General features: G+C 41.5%; 1 protein-coding gene across 6 annotated transcripts in view; it reads left to right on the forward strand.

The window, feature by feature from the left end:
- Window positions 1-26489, forward strand: part of FNIP1 (folliculin interacting protein 1) — an 88073-nt gene that overhangs the window by 44053 nt on the left and 17531 nt on the right. For 4 of the 6 annotated variants that reach the window (XR_004425958.1, XM_033140076.1, XM_033140077.1 and 1 more), the window contains 9 exons: window positions 4075-4218; window positions 12218-12318; window positions 13174-13248; window positions 13519-13610; window positions 18973-19056; window positions 20051-20122; window positions 21025-21160; window positions 22373-22574; window positions 23384-23469. Coding sequence is in view for 5 of the 6 variants with exons in the window: in XM_033140076.1 (XP_032995967.1) it covers window positions 4075-4218; window positions 12218-12318; window positions 13174-13248; window positions 13519-13610; window positions 18973-19056; window positions 20051-20122; window positions 21025-21160; window positions 22373-22574; window positions 23384-23469 (992 nt within the window). In the remaining variant the exon portion in view is untranslated. The remainder of the gene's footprint in view (window positions 1-4074; window positions 4219-12217; window positions 12319-13173; window positions 13249-13518; window positions 13611-18972; window positions 19057-20050; window positions 20123-21024; window positions 21161-22372; window positions 22575-23383; window positions 23470-26489) is intronic. The other 2 variants (XM_033140078.1, XM_033140081.1) reach the window with 1 other exon arrangement.

Genomic DNA, 26489 nt, shown 5'->3' on the forward strand with positions numbered 1-26489 from the left:
TTTTTCAGGTCTGGGTAAATCTGGTTGGTATAAATATCTGTTTATCTTTGTCTCATGAAAGTGTTACTGGGTTTTGTTTTGTTTTGCCTTTTTGGCTATAATTCACAAACAGTTACCAGAAGCAGACTCAAACCCACCTACGTTATCATCCTCCAGGCAAAAAAAACCCCCCAAAATACAAATGAGTTAAATTTGCCATTTCTGTAGAAAATTTATTTTCTGTTTGCAAACTCTCAAGGCAGCTTACAAACATAGCAGCAAAACAAAAAGCAGCTTTTCCTGAACATTTTTGATTTCTTGTGTGTGTTTTGTGTTTAATCACAAATCAGTGAAAGGTAGGGTGTAAATTGAATAAATGAATAAAATGTATCATTTGGCCCAAGTCCATATTCAGGGCACAAGTCAGAGGTTATGCCATGGTCTAGGGCAGGGGTGGTCCAGGGGCAGGGTAGGCTGCCAAGCTATTTTATGTGGGCCCCCCCCCCCCCAGCCCCCGTCTTCCTCTCTACCTCTCTACCTCTTCAGCAGGTTGGAGGAGAGGTTGCCCTCACCCTGGCACTGTGATGCAGAGGAAAATTGCTGTCTCTGCTGTTCAAGGATTGGTGTGGCTTTTGTCCTCCATATTATCCTCTCTCTAGCAAGCCTAACACTGTGATGGGGATGAATGTGGTACATGCCTGGTGTGTGTGTGTGTGTGTGTGTGTGTGAGAGAGAGAGAGAGAGAGAGAGAGAGAGTAGTCTGCATTTGTGACAAGGGTGTGTGCTGCATGTGTGATAGGGGGAGGTTATATGCGCTATGTGTTTGACAATTGCGGTGTTTGTGTGCGAGAGGGAGTTATTTGCAGCAACTTTGGCCATGACTGTTGCTGGCATGCAGAGGGTTAATCGGCCTTCTGTGTGGCCCCTGTGCCAAGAACCTTAAGCCACCCTGTCTAGAGAAAAGCTGGAGATGTTAATGGAAGAAAGATGGGCCTACAGCAAGGTGATAGGTTACAGCAAGCTTGTAGTAGAAAGTGCCAATGGGCTGACATTTGTTATTGGATAGCAACAGTGAGGATGCTTAGTGGATGCTTAGAGATATTCTAGAAGAGGTACTTGATCCAGATAGTAAGGTTAGGCATGGGAAGGAAGAAAAGGGAGGATCTAAAACTACTGAGGGGAAAACTACTGAGATGTAGTAGAGAAGGGTTGACTTCAAGCTGTCTGTGACAATACCCTTGGGATGAGGCAACACTTAAACAGAGTTTGAACATGTTGAACACTCTGTCAACCTAAACACTGAGTCGTACGCCATAATTTAAAGCAGATTAATCGGATGCTTTGCAGTTATGGCTGTGAACACTTTACACCGAACACTAAATTACTAATAGGATCAGAAATGGGATATGCTGGCTGAGTCCTTTACCTTTAGGCGACCTGCCTGAAACCGAGACTGCTCCCTGTAAGGTTTCGGTTTCTGGAGAATAAAGAATAGCCACTACCATTGGCCTCTTTGGCTGCTGAAAGTGCACAAGGACAGGGCCTCGCCATCGAAAAGCATTGCCTCAGAGGAGAGCCTTGAGGTCAAACAGCGGAGCTAACCAGAGTTAGAGTTCCCAGCTGTGTAGAAATGGAATCGCCAGCAAGCCTCCTTGTCTTGCTGCTTCAATGGGCACGGCAGATGGTGCTAGCAGGACAGTGCCTGCGGGGTTTATTTACAGCACATGCATGCTCTTCTTGGGGACAGGGATTCCAAAGTTCTTTTATGCGCTGCACTTATTCTGTAATCTCTTTTACAATTTTGGAAGCACGACTTGAGCTATGCCGGGAACACAAATCGACTAGTTCCCTTTGTTGCATAATATCTGGTGGCTTGTTACATCTTGTATTTCATTGACATTCAAATCCGGGGGGAAAAAAACCCCTCACACAGGAGCAGGGACACCTCAGATATTTGATCTAGGTGTCTGGCAGGTTACTCTTCAGCATATGCTGGGTTCTAAAATTGCACGTCTTAAAATTTGTCTGCGTTCTGCATTTTGCAAATGATTTGCCTGCTGGCAGACTGCTGACAGTTGGCATCCAAAAGATTGTGACCATTTGACCTCTTTTTACCACGGGATCCTTAAGTTCATTGCATTCTACTGTAAAGGCCAAAGGTATAATCTTCCATAGTGTTTGAATCAGGAAATGATCACTCTTAAGACATTGTGTTCAGCTGTGGCTTTGAAGAAAGCTGTGTAGGAAGCTTATAAGAGGTTCGTGCATAGACTCGATTAGCTAGCTTGAGGAAAATGTTTTGCCATCATAGGAATTCTCTCTCTCTCTCTCTCTCACACACACACACACACACACACACACTTTGCTACCAAGTGTTATTAAGAAAACTTTCAACATCAGCTGAAAGCTGCAGTGTGACTTGCCTGCGAAAGATGTTGTAACCCTGTGGACTCGGTGTGGTTTTATCACATGATGCTGTGCCTAGCCCAAGACGCTGTTGTTTATCAGAGATAAAATGCAATTCTACTTCACGGGTTTCTAGTGAAGTCATATGATTGCCATTCACATGTTTTCAGCCATTGTCTGCCAAAAAAAATTCAAGGCAGTAGCAATTCTAACTCTGCACGAGTTCGGCATTGTCTCTCTAATGATCAGCTTCTCATAATGGGAGGTTGTTCTTATGAGAAGAAATGAATTCTTGTGCTGCAGCCATAAGAAAAAAGAAAAGGGGGTTATAGCTGGCTTTGCATAGGCTAGGCTGGCTGCCATATGATCAGTACTGAGAAACCCAGTGGCTCTCCAGAGGTTTTGGACTACAATTCCCATCAGCCTCAGCTAGCATGACAAGCAGTGTGTGATGATGGGAGTTGTAGTCCAGCAACAACTGGAGGCGCACAACTGCCACCACCTTTGCTTTAGATATTAACTTCTTTACCTGCCAATAGTTCTCTCAATGGGAGAACTGCAGTGAAAACAGCTGTGGAGGGGGGGGGCAAATGTAAGCTACTGAATGAGGGGGCCCTTTTTCCTTAAAATATTTCTTTGCAATTGCAGTCCCCATTCTCATAAAAATGTTCTGTTCTGGTGTTTGCAAAATCTATATCACAGGGAGAGTTTTAGGTGATGCTATGATGAATAGCTGCACCTGTGGTTCTCTGAAAGCAATCTGATTTCATGTGGAATAAAAACGAAACCTTCCCAGGTTTTGCACATTTGTCCCTATTGAAATTCATTTTGTTAATTTGGACCCAGTTCTTCAATCTGTTAAGGTCATTTTGAATCCTGATTCTGTCTTCTGCGGTGTTAACTACCCTTCCCAGTTTGGTGTCATCTGCAAATTTGATGATCGTCCCCTCAATTCCTTCATCCAAGTCATTTATAAAGAGGTTGAACAACAATGGACTCAGGACAGAACTCTGGGGCACCCCACTTATTCCTTTTTTCCAGGATGTCGAGGAACCGTTAGTGAGCACTCTTTAGGTTCAGTCAGTCAACCAGCTACAGATCCGCCTAGCAGTAACATAGCAGAATCCTCTGAGCCTAATTTCGCATCCCTTCTTCAGTGAGAATCCACAGCCACATGCAGGACAGCAACTATACATACAGAGGGAGTGATTATTCATTTTGATATCTGTGAGGTAACAAAGGATGAACTAACACAGAATTCTCCTTAGGATTTAGAGTTCTCTTTTATCTTCCACATTTGAAAACAATTCTTCTTTTGGCACAACTTCACTCTTATGTTTAAATATATAAACACCGATTCCTGCATTGCGGGGGATTGAACTAGATGGCCTTGGGGGTCCTTTTCACCGCTACAGTTCTGTGATATGATCTATGAAATGTTGAACATTGGATTTGTGTATTACACATCTGTATCCAAAGCAAAAAGGTAAAACTTATTGAAATTATTCCTATTTTGCAAAACAGTTGGCTTAGCTTGCGATCTCCATTCTTTCACTAATGCTAAGATGCTTGTGTTTATCTTGCTAGTTTGCTTTTTCTATGTCCCGGATGCAGGTGATCTGTACTCTTGGAACACTGTTTTGAGGATTACTAAACACAATGTAACAAATACAATTTTTACTCCACCAGAAACTCTGCAGCGATGCTCAGGTGAAAGTCATTGGGAAATGTTGCCAGCTCAAACCTGGAGGGGACAGCTCTTCCTCTTTGGATAGTTCAATTAATTCGTCTTCTTCCTCTTCCGAAGCAAAAGAACAATGTCCAAAATTTCAGGTGAGAGGCCCCCCTTTTAACTGTACCATGCTGGCATTGTGACTTGTATTGTATGTTTGAAAACATTGCCTTATTAGGAAATGGCTTGGGCTCCTGGTGGAGGGGGTGAGCCCGGAAGCTTTTCTTTGGTGGTTGTCCAACAAAACAGATGGCTGTTGTCATGTAGAACTGCAAAAGGAAACTATCAGAATATCAGCAGGATGAATGTTCCTACAAGTTGCTTAACTTATTTGAAAATCATTCATAAAGAGTAATGGCCAATGAGCCACTAAGAAACCTGGGGCAAGGATGTACCAAACAAACATGATAGTGTAGATCAGGGGTCCCCAAACTAAGGCCCGGGGGCCACATGCAGCCCATTCACCTTCTAAATGGCCTGCAGACGGTCCAGGAATCAGCGTGTTTTTACACGAGTAGAATGTGTCCTTTTTGTGGGGCATAGGAATTCGTTCATTTCCCCCCCCCAAAAAAAATATAGTCTGGTCCCCCACAAGGTCTGAGGGACAGTGGACTGGCCCCCTGCTGAAAAAGTTTGCTGACCCCTGGTGTAGATCAGTCCCTTCCTCTCCCTGTCCTCCAACAAAGATGAAACAATTTAACCAGGAAACAGCTGAAAATGCAAAGGCCCAGGGGATGGATTTACATATGTGGCCAACCACCCAACAATAAGTTGGCTCATCTCTAATTTTTCTTCTAGGTTGCGTGGATTAAGTTTTCATACAGGCTAGTGACAAAAATCCTTCACTTACTTTCAGATGTTTGTGATTAATGCTGAAGTTTTAGCTTTCTTATGAGTTGTGAAAATACTGTTCACTCAAGATTTCCATCCGAAATATTAATAATATAGGTTTTCTTGGAGTCAGAATCAGAATGGGACCAGGAATCCCTCTCAACTTAGTTTTTGCTGGTCTGGTTCAAATCCCTGCGACAGGGTGAGCTCCCGTCACTCTGTTCCAGCTTCTGCCAACCTAGCTGTTTGAAAGCAGGCCAGTGCAAGTAGATAATTAGGTACCACTGCGGTGGAAATGTAAATGTCATTTCTGTGCGCTCTGGTTTCCGTCATGGTGTTCTGTTGTGCCAGAAGCGGTTAAGTCATGCTGGCCACAAGACCCAGAAAGCTGTCTGTGGACAAACGCCGGCTCCCTCGGCCTGAAGCGAGATGAGCGCCGCAACCGCATAGTCGCCTTTGACTGGACTTAACCGTCCTGGGGTCCTTTACCTTTACCATCCTAAAGTGCTTCCTTTAACTATTTTGTAAAGCCTTATTCTGTAGGGCTCTTTTTTAATGTCTTGAAAAGCAATTTTAAAACATTCAACTGTAAATTTTTGCTTGCTGGCAATTTAAAATGTTCATGGCAGTGGCACTCATTGAACTTGAGCTACACTTTATATAAGAGGGGAGGTTTTGGCCACCAGTGTAGCCAGAGTCATCTGACTGGGTACATTTCTGTCATCTCACCTTGCACTGATCACAAGTGCTTTCTGTTAAGCCTTCCTAAAATAGAGCTGAGCCTTTACCCTTTGTACTGAAGTAATTCTCTGTTTTAGAGTGGCTGATCCCAACATAACATATTCATGGGGACGTCTTTAATGTAATGTAATACTACGCTGCCAAGTTTTAGTAAGCATACATTAGTTGCTGCATTTCATTGCACAGATGCTCACACACACACACACACACACAAGGTCATGCAACTGATTTTTATATTGTGTCATTGCGCCTGAGAACGAAGTTTATATTTAACTCTCTCCTCATCATGGAAGAGTATTTTTCTGTGGTTTGGACAGGAAGAGACATGGGTTTCTTTGAACAACATTGCTTTTTTTTTTTTAAAATAATCTTTATTTCAAAATATTTTAAAAGAATACATTCACACACAAATATACAACAAAGAAAATGCAAATCATACAATACAAACACAATCACAAAAAAGATAACCAATAACCCCCCCAAAAAAACGAAAAAACAATGAAAAAAAATTAAAAACAATGACTCCCCATCATTTGTATATCGTTTCCCTCTACGTTGTAACATTTCTTACTTTTCCTCACCATACAATACAATACCACCATCTAGCAAATGCATCAATCTGTCATATAATATACTATCCATCTATATATTCCCTTATGTGTCTCATTCTAGACAAATCACCAATTCTGTTTTCATACCTTCTTTAATCAAGTAATCCTCCACATATTTCCACTCACTTTTGATTTTTTGTTTCTTTGAACAACATTGCTATTGCACAGCGAGAACTGTGTACTGATGCCCAGAGTTGAGGATGCTAGCTCGTTTATGTTCCATACTGGGAGGTTTCCTCACAAAATGTAGCACAGGTAGCATTATCTGACATCATGCTGTGCATGCAGTATTGAACAAGCAGGACACATGTCCTTAGTATTATAGTATAATGCTTTGTGAGAGAGGGAGGGATTAGAATCTGCTTGAAGGTAACATGAATGAAGAAATAAGGGATTCCTGGTGCAAAGTTGATGATGCTTCCCAAACTGGATGCTCACTAGCTCCCATTTGCTGCTTCCCAGAAATCATATTCCCCCCCCCCTTAATCAATAGGATAATCAGTTTTATTAAGATTTTAAAGTTTGGTATTTGTTTTAGGTTGTGAGGAAACCTGGAACAGAAGTGGTGCTCTCTTCCCTCACCCCTGGCGCTTCACTTGCCAGAACAGAGATTTGGCAAGGCAGTGATGCGGGGAATGCTCCCCCAAATTCATCATCACTTTGCCTCACCCCATTCCTGCAAGCACTGCCACAGTGTTGTCGTCCCCGTCCCCCCGCACACTGCTCATACCTGGAGAATAAAAACTACAGTACATTGTGAAGAATTTCAGCATTGTAGAAATGTCATGTGAATGTTACATGCCAATATCCTATTACAAACAACAGGCATTTTAAAATAAGATAATACAGTTGACTCAAGGAATTGTTTTGTTGTTAAATTGTCATTGCCTAGAGTTGGATATCGTTGCTGTATAGCAGGCACATCCAACTCCCAAGAGACTGCAATCTACTCCCAGTAGAGCGTGTGTGGGGTGGGTGGATTGCCCAGAGTTGTTGAGCTTTTGAGGGGTGGATTGCACAGAGCTCTTCAGCTTTTATTTGTTAACTTTCGGTAAACTTTATTTAATCCCACAATCGATACGGGTCCTACGATCTACCAGGATGAGCCGGAGATCTACCGGTAGATCGTGATCTACTGGTTGGACATGCCTGCTGTATAGTAATCATTTGAGTTTTTACATTGTGGCTATTTCTCTTGTACCTGATTGTGTACAAGATTTTGGTCATCTTTGACTGCTGTTTTGTGTGGGGGGTGGGGGTGGGTAGGAATACCAGCCATAGCAGCTGAAAAGCAGGGGGGATGAAGGAAGGCCTGTCCTCCATATACCTTAGACTAATAGTATAGGGACTAATTTTCCTCAATCCACAATGCAGTCTGCTGACAAGCTTCTGAAATACACTGCTGAGTAAGATCAGCATTGCTTCTGAGGCGTGATGCAGAAGCATGTGATGTGCTTCTGCACAAACCCCTGCTGCTCTGATGATATGGATGGATGGGTGAAGTACTAGGTTCCTTCCATTAAATTTGTTGCATGGGCTCATGTAGTTCTTGCATAATTACTTCATTGGACTAGCATGGGATGTGATCACAGAAAAAAAATGTTTACTTGCTATGACTGTAGTCTATAAATTAAGCTTAAGATAACCAATTTTGGTTTTGGGTCTTGCATAGGAAAACAACTGAAATCAGTTACAGATGACATAAGAACTTGGATACTTGTGTCCATGGTTTTGAAATTTAGTAAAATGCCAAGACCAGGCTTTGTAAATGTCTAATGCTTCATTTAAACCTACCATACATGCTATGTAAATTTCACCTTTAACCTGAATCACAACATCCTGCATGTCAAAAACTCTGTTAGCTTGTCAGCTTAAGAGGTCTTCCCTTGCAAGTAAAGTCCCTGCGTGATAAATTTTTCAGTCCTCTTTATTTTTGTTATACATGAACATCTGTTTAGGTAGTTTTCTTTACTAAACTTATTAAATCATTGTTTAGTATGGGATCCCCCCCCCCCGCCAGAAAAGACATTCCAAGCTCAGCCTTTCCCACTCAAAAGTTTTTTTAAACTAACAGCTGCTGTGAGATTGTATGGCTGTAGTCTTAACATTACTGTTATTGGTGACCTCACACTGATCTACATGCAAGACTGTGTTTTGATTGAGGTTTTTGTCAGGGTCATCTTAATAATTAAGCACAGCTCCAAAATATGAATTACCAGTATATGCTTTGAATTGTGGTTGATATTAGTTGCCATTTCTTTTCCCAGTTATGTTTCATTGAATACCACATTTTTTAAAAATTAGAATATATTTCAGATATGGTGGAAAAACAACCTGGGTGCAGTATAAGCCTTTTCTCAAACCCCCTGTCCTCAGGAAAGCAACTCCCCCATCCTACCAGACCCATTGCTTGCTGGAAACATTTACAGGCAACTCCCTGTTTGTGTGTGGGTTGCCTTCTGGGTCGTCGCATGTGTCGGCAGAGCACATGTAAGCCCGTTCCGCCCCATTCCAGGGCCAAAAATGGTGCATGCACCAGCAGTTTCATTACCCTGTGGAATGACACCTTTAATAAATGCAAAATAATTGTACTTGCTTTTTAATCAGGTGTTAAATGTGTGTGAAACTCCAAGCCCTAATATTTTAATGCAGAAGCTGCCAATTAAAGATTAAAAGCCGATGGAATGCAGTGAATTAAGGTCTTCAACTAATTTGTCGTATCTTTTTGCACTATATTGCATAAATCCTTCATGAGTTTTAAAATGTACATGGGGCTGGAGAAAAGTATGTTAGAGTAGTAATGAGGTCATTTAGTGAAGGGTCAGTTCCAAAAACAAGACCTGGAGCTGACTGTGGCTCAGATCATCAGCTTCTTATAGCAAAATTCCAGCTTAAACTGAAGAAAGTAGGAAAAACCACTGGGCCAGTAAGATTCAATCTAAATCAAATTCCTTATGAATACACAGTTGAAGTGAAGAACAGGTTCAAGGATTTAGATTTGGTGGATAGAGTGCCTGAAGAACTGTGGATGGAGGCTCGTAACATTATACAGGAGACAGCAACGAAAACCATCCCAATGAAAAAGAAATGCAAGAAAGCAAAGTGGCTGTCCAATGAGGCCTTACAAATAGCGGGGGAGAGAAGACAAGCAAAATGCGAAGGAGATCGTGAAAGATACAGGAAATTGAATGCAGATTTCCAAAGAATAGCAAGGAGAGACAAGAGGGCCTTTCTAAACGAGCAATGCAAAGAAATAGAGGAAAATAACAGAATGGGAAAAACCAGAGATTTATTCAAGAAAATTGGAGATATGAAAGGAACATTTCGTACAAAGATTACCACAATAAAGGACAAAAGTGGAAAGGACCTAACAGAAGCAGAAGACATCAAGAAGAGGTGGCAAGAATACACAGAGGAATTATACCAGAAAGATATGGAGGTCTCATACACCCCAGGTAATGTGGTTGCTGACCTTGAGCCAGACATCCTGGAGAGTGAAGTCAAATGGGCCTTAGAAAGCCTTGCTAACAACAAGGCCAGTGGAAGTGATGATATTCCAGCTGAACTATTTAAAATTTTAAAAGAGGATGCTGTTAAGGTGCTGCACTCAATATGCCAGCAAGTTTGGAAAACTCAGCAGTGGCCAGAGGATTGGAGAAGATCAGTCTACATCCCAATCCCAAAGAAGGGCAGTGCCAAAGAATGCTCTAACTACCGCACAATTGCACTCATTTCACACGCTAGCAAGGTTATGCTTAAAATTCTACAAGGCAGGCTTAAGCAGTACGTGGACCGAGAACTCCCAGAAGTGCAAGCTGGATTTCGAAGGGGCAGAGGAACCAGAGACCAAATTGCAAACATGCGCTGGATTATGGAGAAAGCCAGAGAGTTCCAGAAAAACATCTACTTCTGCTTCATTGATTATGCAAAAGCATTTGACTGTGTCGACCACAGCAAACTATGGCAAGTTCTTAAAGAAATGGGAGTGCCGGATCACCTCATTTGCCTCCTGAGAAATCTCTATGTGGGACAAGAAGCTACAGTTAGAACTGGATATGGAACAACTGATTGGTTCAAAATTGGGAAAGGATTACGACAAGGCTGTATATTGTCTGTCTCCCTGCTTATTTAACTTATATGCAGAATTCATCATGCGAAAGGCTGGACTGGATGAATCCCCAACCGGAATTAAGATTGCCGGAAAAAATATCAACAACCTCAGATATGCTGATGATACTACCTTGATGGCAGAAAGTGAGGAAGAATTAAAGAACCTTTTAATGAGGGTGAAAGAGGAGAGCGCAAAATATGGTCTGAAGCTCAACATCAAAAAAACTAAGATCATGGCCACTGGTCCCATCACCTCCTGGCAAATAGAAGGGGAAGAAATGGAGGCAGTGAGAGATTTCACTTTCTTGGGTTCCATGATCACTGCAGATGGTGACAGCAGTCACGAAATTAGAAGACGCCTGCTTCTTGGGAGAAAAGCAATGACAAACCTAGACAGCATCTTAAAAAGCAAAGACATCACCTTGCCGACAAAGGTCCGTATAGTTAAAGCTATGGTTTTCCCAGTAGTAATGTACGGAAGTGAGAGCTGGACCATAAAGAAGGCTGATCGCCGTAGAATTGATGCTTTTGAATTATGGTGCTGGAGGAGACTCTTGAAAGTCCCATGGACTGCAAGAAGATCAAACCTATCCATTCTCAAAGAAATCAGCCCTGAGTACTCACTAGAAGGACAGATCCTGAAGTTGAGGCTCCAGTACTTTGGCCACCTCATGAGAAGAGAAGACTCCCTAGAAAAGACCCTGATGTTGGGAAAGATGGAGGGCACAAGGAGAAGGGGACGACAGAGGATGAGATGGTTGGACAGTGTTCTTGAAGCTACTAACATGAGTTTGGCCAAACTGCGGGAGGCAGTGAAGGATAGGCGTGCCTGGCGTGCTCTGGTCCATGGGGTCACGAAGAGTCGGACACGACTGAACGACTGAACAACAACAACAGTTCCAATAGGCTGCACCCCAATCCAAATGCCTTCTCTGGCACTAAAACAGAGGAGGGGAACATGCTTCAACCCCCCCCCCATTTGCTTATATACTGGTTCAGGATGAATAGCAGATGAGTACACAAACTGAGATCATACCCAGTGGCGGAGCTTCATGCTCCATCACTGGGGGCAGAGAACAGGCGGGGCCGGGGCTGGCACGTGTCCCAGGGGCATGGTGCACCGCCTGCAGGGGCAGGGCACCCAGCGAGGCCGGGGGGGGCAGCCATAATGGCACCTCACCGGGATCGTGCTGCGCTCCCCCCGCACTCCTCTTCCTCTGCCAGTGATCATACCCCGGTGCCAAAAACGTAAGATCAACAATGGTGGGTGGGTGAAAGATGCAGATGCAGGAGAATTGAATCCTATCTGTACAAAGATTATTATAGGTGTCATGTGCGGCAACCACAGAGTGACAAATGCCTAACCACTCTTTAGATCTGAAGTGCAAACTACACAAGATATCGATCACATCATTTGCCCCGGGTGCAAGATTTTCCTTGCAGAAATAGTGAGCACAGGCAATCCAATCTCAAACAGGATCCTGGCTTGGGGCTCTTTTTTTTGGCAGGGGTTGTTGTACCCTGCTGTGCTTCCAGTCTGAATTGGCTTGCAAACCACATGGAGAAAATCCCCATTCACTACAATGAGAATGACGTACCGTGTACTTTGGCACTGAAATTTAAAAGTATTTTGATAGGCAACCTGCTATAGGCAACCTGCTAAAAATGTTGCATTTCATCCCCCCCCCCTTATCATATTTGATTATTAAATTAAAATGATGTTTTCCTTCATTTCTACAATGCTTCAGTTTGGTGCTCAAAATGATCAAGCATGCAACATAATAACTATAGGCTTATTCTTTTTCAGGGTTCCCGGTGTTCCTCAGATGCAAATATGCTTGGGGAGATGATGTTTGGCTCTGTGGCTATGAGCTACAAGGGCTCAACCTTAAAAATCCATCAAATCCGGTAAGGTTTTACTTTTCTTCATTTTCTTTAGTTCGAAGTATAGAGCACTGGAAATAGCTAGGCTAAACATAATTGTCTCTAGTCTTGTGCACACAATCAAACAATATAGAAAGCATGTTGAGGAAGGAGATGAGATCAAGTTTGCAGGCCTCACCCCTGTTCTTTATGAATTGTCCTTTGTACATAGATGCTGAAGCCCCAAATTGAAGTACCTTGATTTTTACAAGGTACAGGCTGCACATTCAACACCTATAGACTTTGGGGTGCACACCTACAGGCGTCTGAATGGATCTTCTGATCAAGATGTAGAAGATCTTCTTGTATTGCAAAGTGAAAACAATGAAAATTCATGTAGCCTTTTTTATTTTCACAACTTAAAGGAGAAGATGCCCAATTGTATGAGAATTAACAGATGAGATCACAGGAACCCCCAAAACAATGAACATGGATATATAAAAACAAACATGAATGATAGCCACTGTTATAACTGTTGTGTGACAGTTACAATTTATCTAAACCTCTCAAATGTTAGGTGAATTCTACTGGATTGCATCCTGTGTCATATTTCATCAGAAACAAAAATGGCGAATTTCTCACAGTTGGCAGCTGGGGTGTGTGTTGAATTTATCTGATTTGGCTGAAAACTGACAAAACTGTTTTTTGACAAATTCACGTTCTGAGCTTTAATTGGGTGCCTCATTTGTCTCTGTAGTATTGTAATCCTCCTGCAGCGTGTTATTTTAAAACTGTTTTTCACTTCAAAAACACACTCCAGTGTTGTGTTATGTAGAGAGATGTTTTGGTATATTCCATGAAAACACCTGATTGCTCACTCTGTCTAACTTTGCTTCACAGCTCTCCTCCGCAGCTCATGCTAAGCAAAGTTTTTACAGCTCGAACTGGAAGCAGCATCTATGGAAGTTTAAACACGTGAGTACAATCAGTGTGTGATCTGTGTGGATTTCAGGTATGAAGAAGAGAGGGAGTGGGTGTGGCTCAAACTCTTTTTACTGCTGCTGAAGGAAAGATTGTCACCTAGTTCCTGTGTTCTCAGAGACTCCTGGCTCGCTATCATAGGACATAAGAGCGGGGCGGGGGGCAGGGAAATGTGTGCAGGGCATAGATAGAGATAATAATAAAATCAAAAAGTACCGTAACAGAATACAAATAACGGTTTCTGTTTGTCCCCTCCCCTTGCAGGCTTCAAGACAGTCTTGAGTTCATTAATCAGGACAGCAATACTCTAAAGCCAGACCACAGCACAATTATGAATGGACTGCTTGGAAACATAGGTAATTAAAAGCATTGTGACTTCCTTGGAATATTTGCACCGTAAGGCCTTTGCAGACTGATAAACACATTAGTCTGCACGTGTATAATAGAATATCATTGTTTTAAAGAAATGGTGTAGCCTAAGAGTGGGACAACTTTTGGCCTGAACTTAGATGCAGCTCATTTCCAGGAAATCTGAAAACTGGAATATTCTGTGACTATTTGGCTTGAAGTTTATCAGTTCAAATCTATATATGGTAAAGAGAAGCATAGTAGCTGATACATAATTTAAGCTAATATGAATTTGATGGAAATGGACATGGACATGGACATGGTAGGCTCTACTTTAGAGAACTAAGCGCAGAACAGCACAGATATTATTTCCCCTTAGGGCTTCATTTATACTCAGAATTTTCTTCCTGTAGTCATAAAAATCAGGAGCGGCTGGCACAGTGGGGCTGTTCTACAAGCCACCGTCCAAACATCAGCATCACTGCTGCTTGCTGGTGCAAGGCAGTGGTGAGATTGGTGCTGTGTTAGTGCACCAGTGGGAACACCAGCCTTGACCTCACTGATTCCCTGACCACCCTCAGCAACACCTCACCCTGCTCCTGATAAAAACGATGTAATATGTGCTTGCAACGAATATACATTTTGCACTGGGTATGTCACACAGGAATGCACATCAGGAAACCAGTGGTGGTAATTATGATTGTTGCTGCCACACAATTTGCGAAATGCCCTTCAGTCTTTGGGACTGAAAAGTGAAGAAGCAGGAAGGGCTAGCAGGAAGAGAAAGTTGCTGTATTTTTCACAAAAATACCTGCAGAATGCTAGCTAGAGGGTTGACTTAGTGTACAATTTGCTTTTGTGATTTCCTTCTTACCATCTTGAAGATGGTTATGGAAGTAAGATGGTTTCAAGGAGATGGTACCTTGGGCTTAAAGCAGATGGACAGTGTGGTCTGGCTTCATTAAATTCAGTGTAAATCAGGCATAGGCAAACTCAGCCCTCCAGATGTTTTGAGACTACAATTCCCATCATCCCCGACCACTGGTCCTGTTAGCTAGGGATGATGGGAGTTGTAGTCCCAAAACATCTGGTGTAAATACACCTTTGTTTTAAATAAATACAAAGGATTGGGCAAAACATGCTCATGTCTTGAGAATTGTTTTAAGATTTGCTTTCACATAGCCATTACCCTTCAAATCATTTACAAAAAATGATGTTAAGGAACCCTTATGGTTAAACATGCTGGGAAACTGTGCAGTACTTCGCTGATGCAGAATTTTAAGATCTATTTTAAAAGAAAGGGTACCTTATCCAAACAGTACCTTGACCTGAAAAGTGTTTGTTTTATATTTGCCTGATATATTCACCCATCCCATTAATTAGAAATTAACAAACAAAAGAGCTAGTGACACATAACCCCACATGTACACCATATACAAGAATATAAGTTTCACCAACCCACCCCTCACCTCCCGTCTCTCTTCTTCCCCAACCTTACACTGAATACAACACTAATGCCTCATATCAAATGATCTGTAGAAATTGATCTGTATAAAAGAATTTACAACTTAGAAAAACAAGACAACGTGTGTACTTTTGTAAACCAAGAAAATCTTTAATATTTTTTAAGAGCTACTGGTTCTAAATATACATGAACTGTGTTGAAAATTCTGTCTTTCTTACTCTGTTTTGCATCTCCTGAATTTCTCTATTGGAATTGCAATGTGAATTTTCTAAACCGAATGTGTGGCCTCGGGGGCTACAACTAAAAGTTGGAGCTAACCAGAACTGTCTATGGACTCTATAAGTAAATTTTGTTCATGATGTAAATCTGAATGAAAATCTGAATGAGTTATTCAACTAATAAGCACCTACTTTAACATTCGTGGAGAAAAAAAAATTGAATATCCGTATGCTGTATTACATGAGGATTTTTGCACGGCACACTACTTGAATGTTATGTATGCCTTTTCCATTGCCACTTTAGAAGGACAGCAGTGAAACGACCAATTAAATGATTTTTGGTGTAGGGTAGTTACTGAGAGGCTGAGTTTCAAATCAGGAAGTGGCTGGTTTGAATCTTGACTGTCATTAATTCACTTGGTGACTGTAGGCAAGCCACCTCTTAGCCTCAGTATCCTCTTCTGCAATGTAGGAGGGTAATAATGCTGACATGCTTCACAGGACTATTGCAAGTGCTAAAGTTAGGTAATGCACATGAAGCACTGTGAAGCACATTTGGAAGGACCATAAAAATGTTAATTTTATTATTACCACTACTATATTGCACAATATTACTTCTAAATTGTTGGTGAATGCCTGTTTAATTGCATTCATATAAGACTGGCCTGGTTCTTCTTAGTACTGTCTTTATGACTTTTGTTGCCAATTATTTTTAAGCGTTACTTAATCAATGTGAATAATGAGCTTTATTAATCGTGATTATTTTCGCTGTTGTGTTTGCTGCAATTAGGTGCCCTTATCCACGCAGGTGTTCCCCAGTAGCCTAATTAAACTTCCATAATTGCACTGTGCCAACAAACAGAACAATATGATGATCTTGTCAAAACTCTCCTTTCCCATAAGCTATATCGTTTACATTTTCCTGTTTCAGTGCCATCTGTGTGAACAGAATTATTTCAACACCCACAGTTTATCAGATTAGTTGCTCGCTGTTTAGAATTGTGCTTTGGGGTTTCTAATGGCCAAATCAACCTGGCCAGCTGAAAGGTCAATCTACCATGTACCCATATAGCACCAGTGGGATTACTCTGTATAGTTAAACCATGTACTCAAATACCCTTTAAAGCAATTTCTTTAATCGATATCACTCAGCTTTTAGGAATAGACTAGCTTTTTAATAGGTGATTAGAAATCAAGAGTATAAAGCTAAAGTGATTTATTTACACTGTGTCACACCTTTATGTGCATCTCAAATTACCTAAATCTGAAGTACGGTTATTGTGATAATGTTGCTTTCGTGTGAATTCTTCATCTGTCTGTCTGTCTGTCTATCTATCTATCTATCTATCTATCTATCTATCTATCTATCTCTCTCTCTCTCTCTCTCTCTATCTTGTGGAATACTTTCCCCAGGGAGGTGCGACTGGCATCTTCCTTATACACCTTTAGGCACCAGACGAAAACCTTCCTCTTCAACCAGGCCTTTGGCTGATTAACATCCTATACCAGGGGTCAGCAAACTTTTTCAGTATGGGGCCGGTCCACTGTCCCTCAGACCTTGTCGGGGGCTGGACTATATTTTGGAAAAAATATGAACGAATTCCTATGCCCCACAAATAACCCAGAGATGCATTTTAAATAAAAGCACACATTCTACTCATGTAAAAACACACTGATTCCCGGACTGTCTGCGGGCCGGATTGAGAAGGTGATTGGGCCACATCTGGCCCCCGGGCCTTAGTTTGGGGACCCCTGTCCTATACCCTTTTAAACATGTTTGTGGGAGGGAGGATTATTGGTTTGTGGGGTGTGTTTGTTGTTGTTTTTATTATGTATCTTGTGTTTTTAGCTTGTATTCTTACGTTGTGAACTGCCCTGACATCTACAGAACAAATTTAATAAATAATAAGCAACTAAGTAAATAATACTCATGCAGTGGTTTCAAATGATCGCCATTTTGTCATATTGTGGTTTTTTAGAGGTGATCTCAAAGAAAACTTTCAGTAACTTTCACAAGCATTGTTCTTGATTCAGTAAACCTCTGATTTAGAGTGGGAATGGGAAGACTGTCACCCTGCATATTGGACAGCGGGAATGGACCCTATGGGTATCACAGAGGTCCTCAGTGGGTACCACGTTGGGAACCATTACTGTTAGGACAGTATCAATACCTAGGGAATGAGTATTATAGTCTTTGATTTATAGGGAATATATATGCAAGCCACCTTCCCTGAGTCAAGGAGTATAACTATCAGTGGGGCTTGCTATGGCCAGTAACAACAATTTCAGAAGAGAAGACAATGACATCTGTAGTGAGGGTGTGCCATAATAGGGTCCACTCAGCAGTGCTTGCCTACAGCTCACATTTTAAAGCAGTGCAATCAAAAGAGTCAGGCATAGCAAAAAGGAGTTAATCTGTAACCAGAACATTTCTAGAAACCAAATTAAATAAAACAGAATACTTGTGACCCATCAGTCTTTGCCAGTTCTTCATTTGTAAAGGTTACTGTGTGCTTTAGTAGGTTGTTGTGTACATGCCAACTTTTTCCAGCCCACCTGGTTTTTGGTGGAACGGTTAGTCCTTGCAAATAAGCTTCCTTTTAAGACAACTGATTAGCAAAAATGGAAAGAAAAGAAGCTGGATTTTGTGGCAATGCAGCCTTTTGAACTTTAAAAGGAAAGTGTTTGTGTGCTCAGTGTTAGAACTGCAGACGCAGCATGGTGCACAAGCCTCCATGTGCTTCAGTGAAAATATTACAAGTTTTCTGGTTAGTATTAAGTGAAAACCTTCAAGGAATTGCTAAGACTGAAAGAAGAGGAAGCAAAGGATACTTATTGTTCAGTTTCCCTGCAGTGAATTGATTATTTGAGAAGCTGAATTGAGTTAATAAAATGCTGTGTCTGTGACCTGTCCTTCAGAACAAGGAATGCTTCAGTGAGAGATTGGACTCTTACTTCTTTAGAAAAGAAGGAAAGGCTGGATCTCCTCATAGCTCTGAAGTGACCACTGGGGAAAGGGCAAGCCATAGGTGTGCAATGTCTCATGCAGTTATTCTGCTGGATCCACCCCAGTTATTTGGATGTCAAGATAGAACTCAGCCCTTAGGGGTAGTGTACCAAATGGGGATGAGAGAAAATGTGCCAAAGTGGTTTGCGGCCTCTGATCCCATTATTTCTGTTATACACACAGAGTTTTTATTCCCAAAATCAATTTAAATAATGAATTATGGGTTATGAAATCGAAATAATCAGGGTGACAGAAAGTGCTACTGAATTGTCTTCAAAGATAGTTTGAAACTCTCCCACTCACCCCTGAATTGATATATTGTGTAGTAAATTAGTAAAATTTTGATATGTATTGTTTTTATATATAACTGAGGACATAGGCAAAGCACCTTGAACCCCTTTATCAAAGTAGATCATAGAATGGTAGAGTTGGAAGGGAACTCGAGGATCATCTAGTCCAACCCCCTGCGATGCAGGAATCTTTTGCCCAACGTGGGGCTCGAACCCACGACCCAGAGATTAAGAGCCTCATGCTCTACCAATGGAGCTATCCTAGGTGTGTTCTTTGCTGTCTGTGGGTCTGCATTTGTGTCGGCTTGTCTCCTCCCCCTCCCCCCCCCAGAATCTGTTCTGCTTTACTAACCTCATTCTTTCATATATATTTTACGTTTTGCCATGTAGGTTTTTCACAGCTTTGCAGCCCTAGGCGGGCATTCTCTGAACAAGGTCCGCTCCGCCTCATCCGGAGCGCCTCTTTCTTTGCAGGTTTGCTATGTGCTGTGTGGATAGTCTAGTTGGTGTGACAAAACTGAGTGGATTTTGTAGTTCGGCCGTGGAAATAAAATACGGTTTCTAAAAATCTCTCAGGTATAGATTACGCAGTGGAGATGGATAATTGAAAAGGTTATCATAACATGTTAAAAATTTCAAAGAATGTAACCCTTAATCTTTATTTCTACTCAGGTAATGATTTGGATGGAGCTTATGAATTTTTCAGTAAAGTTTGAAGGGAAAAAAGCAGGGGGAGCTTGTAAATTCCAGACAAAAGGAATTTGCCATTAACTGTTTAGAGCTTGATTCAATGGGAGCTCCATTGTAAAAACATAATTATTTCACTGTTTGTATAACACTGAAATAAAGAGTATTTCCTCCGCTTCTATAAGCCGTGTTTTATTTCCATGCCTGGTTTAGATTTTCCCTTCTACAAATCTGGCAAATTTATGATTTAAAAAATGAGTATGATCAAGAGGCTTTTGATCTGGCGGATGAAAACCTAGCTTTGTTGGAGATAATTTGGCTAGGATTTCATCTCTCTGTTTAGTAAGGACTGGCTGCAAATGCAGATAGCTTCATGCTTAGTCGAAGAAGCGATAGAAGTCTAAATCCAAATTCCATCTGTCCTAGAGCACCCACTTTACAGCTGTTTGCTATAAATTTCTTCTTTAGCATCTGCTTAGAGCTTGCACTGAGTGCTTTTGCTTCATAGCTAACTTGCCTTTTGTTATGTTCTTCCACTTGCCTTGAAATAAAGAGATGGGCTTTGGCAAACACTTGTCTGAACACTGGTCCAATCAAGTGCATTGGCTTGATCAGCTTTGCAGCCTTTCTTGGTGATGGGTATGTGTGCTTTGCTGTTACTTTCCGTGTCCTAAGTGAATGCAGCCAACGAGCATGATTTATTTTGATAATTAAACTGAGCACTGCAAAGACAAAGAGAAGTGTCATATTCTCGTGCTAACTGGTGACTTTATCTGCATAGTCCACAGCAACCCTATGGACATGCCTGGGAGGGAGCTGAATGAAGACAGAGACAGCGGAATTGCAAGATCTGGTAATGTTTTTTTATCAGGAATATAAGGCCATTACACAAACTTTCCCTACTGCATATTGGTTTGGCCTGTAATTAAAGTGTTATTTGTTTCTGCTTCTCAACCTCTGTAATAGGAACTCCATAAGATGTGTTTCCCTTCAAAAAAAAGAAAAGAAAAGAAAAGTGATTTATGCTTTACAGTGACCCAGTTCCTATATAAATCCCGAGCCAAACCATATACAATATTTCCCAAATAATGGGTAATACTTCTAAAATATGTGTGGATTTTTAAAATAATATTTAATATTAATAGAATATTCAGCACTTGGATATACAAAGTGAAATTGGTTCACCAATAGTGGAAGTTTTAAATAACGTAGGGCTAAGGTTGAAATGTGGTGGAGGTGGCCCCAAGCCTGTGAGTTGTTACTGGGCATTCTTATAGTATCATTAATGTAAGCCAGGGATTTTCATTGCCTCCTTGCCAAATTGTCAAGTCACGTTTAAATCCCTAGCTCCTGTTCTGTCAAAGCTGACAAATGCACAGAAGCAAGTTTCCACAGGCTGAATGCACTTGCTCTTTCAACTGTGCCCAAGAAATGGGTGCTGTAAAGGGGCCACCATGTCTACACCCAGGGCACTACATGCTCCCCTCCAAACACCTCCTTGGTGTGGTTTTACACAATACTGGGGATGCACTCGTACAAATCTTGTTTGCTGAGGCTTCTGGGATGAAGCAGGAATGGAAGTGTCTTGCGTGGACCTGCTCCTCACAGATCTCTCTGCAAGTTGCCAAGGGCTAATGGTTTATCTACTGGGCCATACTGTTCACATTAAGACATGATCGCCCAAATAGCATTTTTCTTCTAGCAAAGAGTTTTTTTTAAAAATGTAATAAATAATTTCCTTCTCTTTTGTCGCAGCGTCTCTTAGCAGCCTGCTCATCACCCCATTTCCCTCCCCGGGCTCTTCGCTAAACAGAAGCTGTGCTAGTAGCTACCAACGGCGCTGGCGCCGCAGTCAGACGACAAGCTTGGAGAATGGGGTCTTCCCTAGGTGGTGAGTTGGGCTGGTAGCAAATGATGTTTGCTTGTTTGTTTCAAATTTTCACATGAAATATGTGCATTTGCTTAGTTTGGAGGGAAATTCAAATTCCTCCAGCGGGAATCTCCTCCTCATCTCAATTAAATCTGCAACCAGAAGGAGCTCTTCTTGCCCACAAAAACAGTATTCTGCATGCAACCCAGTGATGGGATCAGTCATATGCTAATCGCATGATATTGGGTTCTTTATTCAGATCACATGGTGAAATGCAAGTACAAGTAATCAGGAAATGAATATAGTTATCAAGGAATGGCCGTAGGAATAAACCTCACCTTATACTCAGATTTAAACAAAACCATGATGGTTCCTTCTCCTTCCTTGCTCCCTAGGAATTGGTGGTCTTGAACAAAGTAGTAGCAGGGGAAGAGGGTAGTTAAACTATTTCTCATGAAGCACTTCTACCCCCCAAGCTGTCTCCCCCCTTCATAGTTGCAAACATGAGTTGGCAAGTGGAAAGCACTCCTCCTAAAGCACCTTCTCCTGGGGACAGGGGAGAAGCAAATGCATTTAGGTTCTAAATGTGTTGGTTCCTTCATAAAGCCACAAAAAGAATCTGTCTAATGTTGGAAGTTTTGCAGAACAGGAACATTTGCATGACATACGTTTAAACTGCCTTTTCCCTCCTTTTCATGCTATGAAACCAAAATTGGGAGCAAAGCTAGACTACCCACACGCGGTAGACTGCAGGACTCAGAGAAGAAGCCTGCACATAAGAGTTAATTCATGTAGGGTGGGAGACAGATGCTCACTGTTCTATGAATACACCCGCACAGCAAAAGAGAGCAAGCCCTGATTTTTAAAACACAGCCCATTAGTGGCAGATGCCCAGAACAACCTGCAAATGCCAGCATGCCACATTTCTGCCATAGCTCAGTAGTAGAGAATCTGTTTTACTTGCTGACTGGGAATACGCCCCCCACCCCCGTCTGAAATCCTGCAGAGCTGCTTCCAATCAGTGTAGACAGTACTGATGGACCAATGGGTTTGCCTTAATATAAGGCAGCTTTCTATGCTCACAATGTTCCGAGATCAGCTACGGCAGACGTGGTTTTAAAAACGAAACAACTGTTTTGGGGAAAGGGGGCTCACTTCAGTATGTTTAAAGAAAATAGTTGTGACATATTTTCTGAAGTCATTAACGTTGCAACCTTTTTAAACCCCCTAAAGGTCGGTGGAAGAGAGTTTTAACTTGTCAGATGACAGCTCCAGCCCGAGCCCAGGAATTGTCAGGAAAAAGAAAATAGCGATTGGGGTGATTTTCTCGCTCTCAAAGGATGAAGATGAAAACAGCAAATTTAATGAGTTCTTTTTCTCACACTTCCCTCTTTTTGAGAGCCATATGAACAAGCTGAAGAGCGCAATAGAACAGGTAAATACCACCAGCACCAACTGCGTTTTGCCCCTCTTCTAATCAGAACCTCCATTTTAATATGCCTAAGCTTCTGTCATTTGGGTCTTTCTGGATTGTTTTGTGGGTCACACTAGCTTTAAATTAGGGGTGCTGGACCAAACTGTGAATGAGGCATGGGCCAAAGCGCACACACATAGACTCAGTAACACTGATTCTGGGGAGGAGGCATAGCTCAGTGGTAGAGAACATCCTTTTGGCCGTAGGATATGGCGGAGCTGCCCTTTCGACACTGGCTTCCGCGTGGCTTTGCTGGATTGGGCCGGGGCAGGGTGACGACAGCGAGGTCAAGGTGGGTGCTTGAGTGGGCCCCATCTGACAGCCCCAGCCTTGCCACTCACTTCCAGGAGACAACAAGAACAGAAACTCACTTCAACTTGAGTTTTGCCCCTGTCTCTTATAACAAATCCTATCACCAGAATGAGTGGTGTTTACTGCTGGGTGCAGGCCGATTAATTCAGGGGACTGTTTAAACACTGCTCCCGCAGTGAAGGAGTCTCTGTGGGAAACCTTGGACCTCTTTATAGCCTTCTGCAAGCAAAAGTGTGGAAAAAGAAAGACAGTGCAAATACATATGCCTCATATATCTCTACCTTGATATGAAACTTGGAAAGCAGCCATCGTTTATCATGGTACACAAACAAAACAAAAAACCAACCCAGTGTTTGCCTGTCCGGGTACACCTTAGATATAACAGAGCACATGACTTTGCTTTTCATTTTCTGTTGCCCTGCCTAATGTTGGCTGTATGTTTTACTATTGTTTTCAAGGCTATGAAAATGAGCCGTCGATCAGCTGATGCCAGCCAGAGGAGTTTGGCGTATAATAGGATTATGGATGCCTTAAATGAATTCAGGTGAGTTTGTTTCCAACCTTTCTGTGTCGTTGCCAAGTATTTGAGTGCTTCTCTTGGAAACAATTTCAGGGTTTCTGAAATGGGTTTCTAAATGGAAATAAACTTTCCATTTAAGCCCTTCATCTCACGGCTAAGAGCTGTAGATATAGTTCATTGCAGAGCAGCAAGAGAACCAGGTGGAATCTAGGTAAAGGTACCCCTGATAGTTAAGTCCAGTTGCTAACGACTCTGGGGTTGCGGCGCTCATCTCACTTTATAGACCGGGGGAGCTGGCATTTGTCCGCTTCCGCAGACAGTTTTTCCGGATCATGTGGCCAGCATGACTAAAAAATGCTGTGAAAATGCTTTTTTAAAAAAGGCTTCTTCAATCTCTGAAGGAGAAGGGGTGTAACCTAACTGAATCTAACAATACAACTGTGGTCCTTTACCCCCTCATGCACTAACTAGCCCTATGTTTGCTAGTTGTACTGGACTGCAGCCTCCCACACAGCTGTCATTTTGGATTGGTTTGCAATAGAGATTCGGCGTGGGAAGGATCTTTCCCTCCCTTTTATGCCTCTGGAAGGAATAGCATTCATTTGATCCCTGATTTGTGTGTCCTTCTTGGTTCTGTTTCATTAACTAATTTGAGCATGGTTCCCTTTGCCCCACAGAGCAAATCCAACATGAAAGTAGGAATATGCTTTAGGAAGAAGAAAACAATTCAGCTTTATACTGTACAACTGAGACTCTTGACTAAGCCTTTAAACACATTGTAAATACGTGGCAATTCACATGGCACGTTGATTGCATAATTTGTTGGGAGTGTGTGTGTTTGTGTGCTATTCCAGTTTTATGCCCCGGTTTCCATGGTGCAGTAACTATTGTTCCACAGCATCATAATTGAGTGCACAAAATCCAGGATATATTCATACAAATGAAACTACCTTTGGGTGATTTTACTTTTTAACTAAGCGTGTTAATGTGTAGAAAGGCTAGTTGCCAATGTCTTTTCTATGTTGAGTCCCCTTTCTTTGAGTGCTATGTTGGGTTTTAAGTGCTGCAAATTCCACAGCATGAAAAGTATGTATTGATGTGAAGCAGGAGAATCACTGGTTCTCCTTCCAACCTCCTTTGTAACAAAAATGAAAGAGGCCAAATGCTGAAATCAAATGGAGATTCAAATATCAGCTGGTTTGGCAGAATAAATTTAATAACCTAGCAGAAAAACCTATTTCTATGCTGTGTTAGGGATAGCATTTTAAAGGAAGAAGAATGAAGACTTTTCTTGCTTATGATATTGATTACATTTTGGAGTGTCGCCTGTTACTTGCAATAAGATAAAGCCAACTCAGGTCTTTAAGCTGGCTTCCCACACGTCAGTGGCCAATACCAGCTGAGGTTTCACTGCTCTGTTTAGAGGCCAGCTGACGGCTTAAAAATGCTTAGAAATGTTATACACATGCGTGTTTCACTCACTTCATTGGGCCAGAAAGTGGAAAGAAAACTAAATTATTGTACAACTATTTTTAATGGTATAACAAATGGGATCTAGCCGTAGGTTTACAGTAAACATGTCCATATTTTAGGTTCTTATTACATATCATTATGTGCTTTATATATCGGCTTATTTATTTATTTTGCAATAAGCAATGAATAGGAATGCATTCAAACATCAGCAAACTAGATTGCTCCTTACTGAAGAAGCAGTGATTCAAAAGGTTGCCAGTGACCTACCTGCATTCTTATGTGAAAATGCTATTTTATTTTATGTGCTTTTACACACTGGGTACTCAGTTATACTTTCCATCCCACTGAGTCTAGAATGCTCTGGCAGCCTACCATGCAAAGTTTCTATTACAACATTTCAGTATCATTTATCGTTTCATTTAATTTATATTTTCAATACTTCTGTCCTGCGCTTCATGGAAATTCATTCCAAGGTGGTTTACAACAGAACAAGCAGAACATTAGCATGCAACAAACTGCACTACTACAACAAACAAACAAGCAATAAAAAACAGGGTGTTTTTTTTAAACAACAACAACACCCCAAAGAAACTGAATTTAAAATTTGCATGTGAATTTTGCCTGGCTCCTAGAAAATAATCACGCTTCCCCTTTATGTTGCCCATCTATGCAGGTGTGCACTACCCACAAAGAGACGTTCACCTGTGTAATTCTGTAGGGAATGTTATCTTAGCAAAGCTACAAGATTTTCACTCATCCTGCTAAATATCTTGTACACTCATCCCCTTTCTTTCAAGACCACCTTGTACAAGTTACAGATGTGCTGCTGTCTCATTTTTAGAACAAGCCTGCACTGTTCATAAATGATTATTGGAATGTAGACATTTTTGACAGCAGATCCAAAGCTTGCGTATCTGATTGCTCTTTTAGCTTTGCAGTGTTCCTTCTTGACAGTATGTGATGTTTTGCTGTGCTGATTAGATTTTTAAAAGAAGCTGCCTCCGAGGTTTAAATCTTGTTTATGCAAGGGGATGTTGTAGTCCTGTGTGAGACAATCTTTGCATTTTTATATAGCCTTGTAAGGAAGATAGTCTTAGAATTAAGATATGGGCTATTTTTAGTATACATGAATGTATTTATTGGGACCAAGTCAAATTAGTGGGTGGGGGTGGTTTGGGGGGCGTTACCCACAACCACCGAAAAATGTGTGCTTGTGCCAAATAATATCACATACTGAAGAGAGCTAAAGAAAATACCACTCCCTGGGATACAAACCACTACGAGCCAACTACTGAGGGTATTTCAGAGCTGCTGAAAAGAGAATCTGCCCCCTTGAGTTGTCTCCTTACACCTGAAAATTAAGACCTTTCCCTGCTGTTGTTTCTCACCAATTCAGAAACAAAGGCAGGCTTTATTCTGCGCCACAGTTCCAGTCTCAAGGTATTTCCTGCTAGGAAGTGTTGATATTAATAAATATCTTGCTAGTCTTGTGATACATTGCAGATCCACCTTGCATATTTATGAGTTATTATAAATGCACAAAGCATTTAAATTCATTATAAAACTGCTAT

This window comes from Lacerta agilis, chromosome 2, assembly GCF_009819535.1.
Source record: "Lacerta agilis isolate rLacAgi1 chromosome 2, rLacAgi1.pri, whole genome shotgun sequence".
Taxonomy (NCBI): Eukaryota; Metazoa; Chordata; class Lepidosauria; order Squamata; family Lacertidae; genus Lacerta; species Lacerta agilis.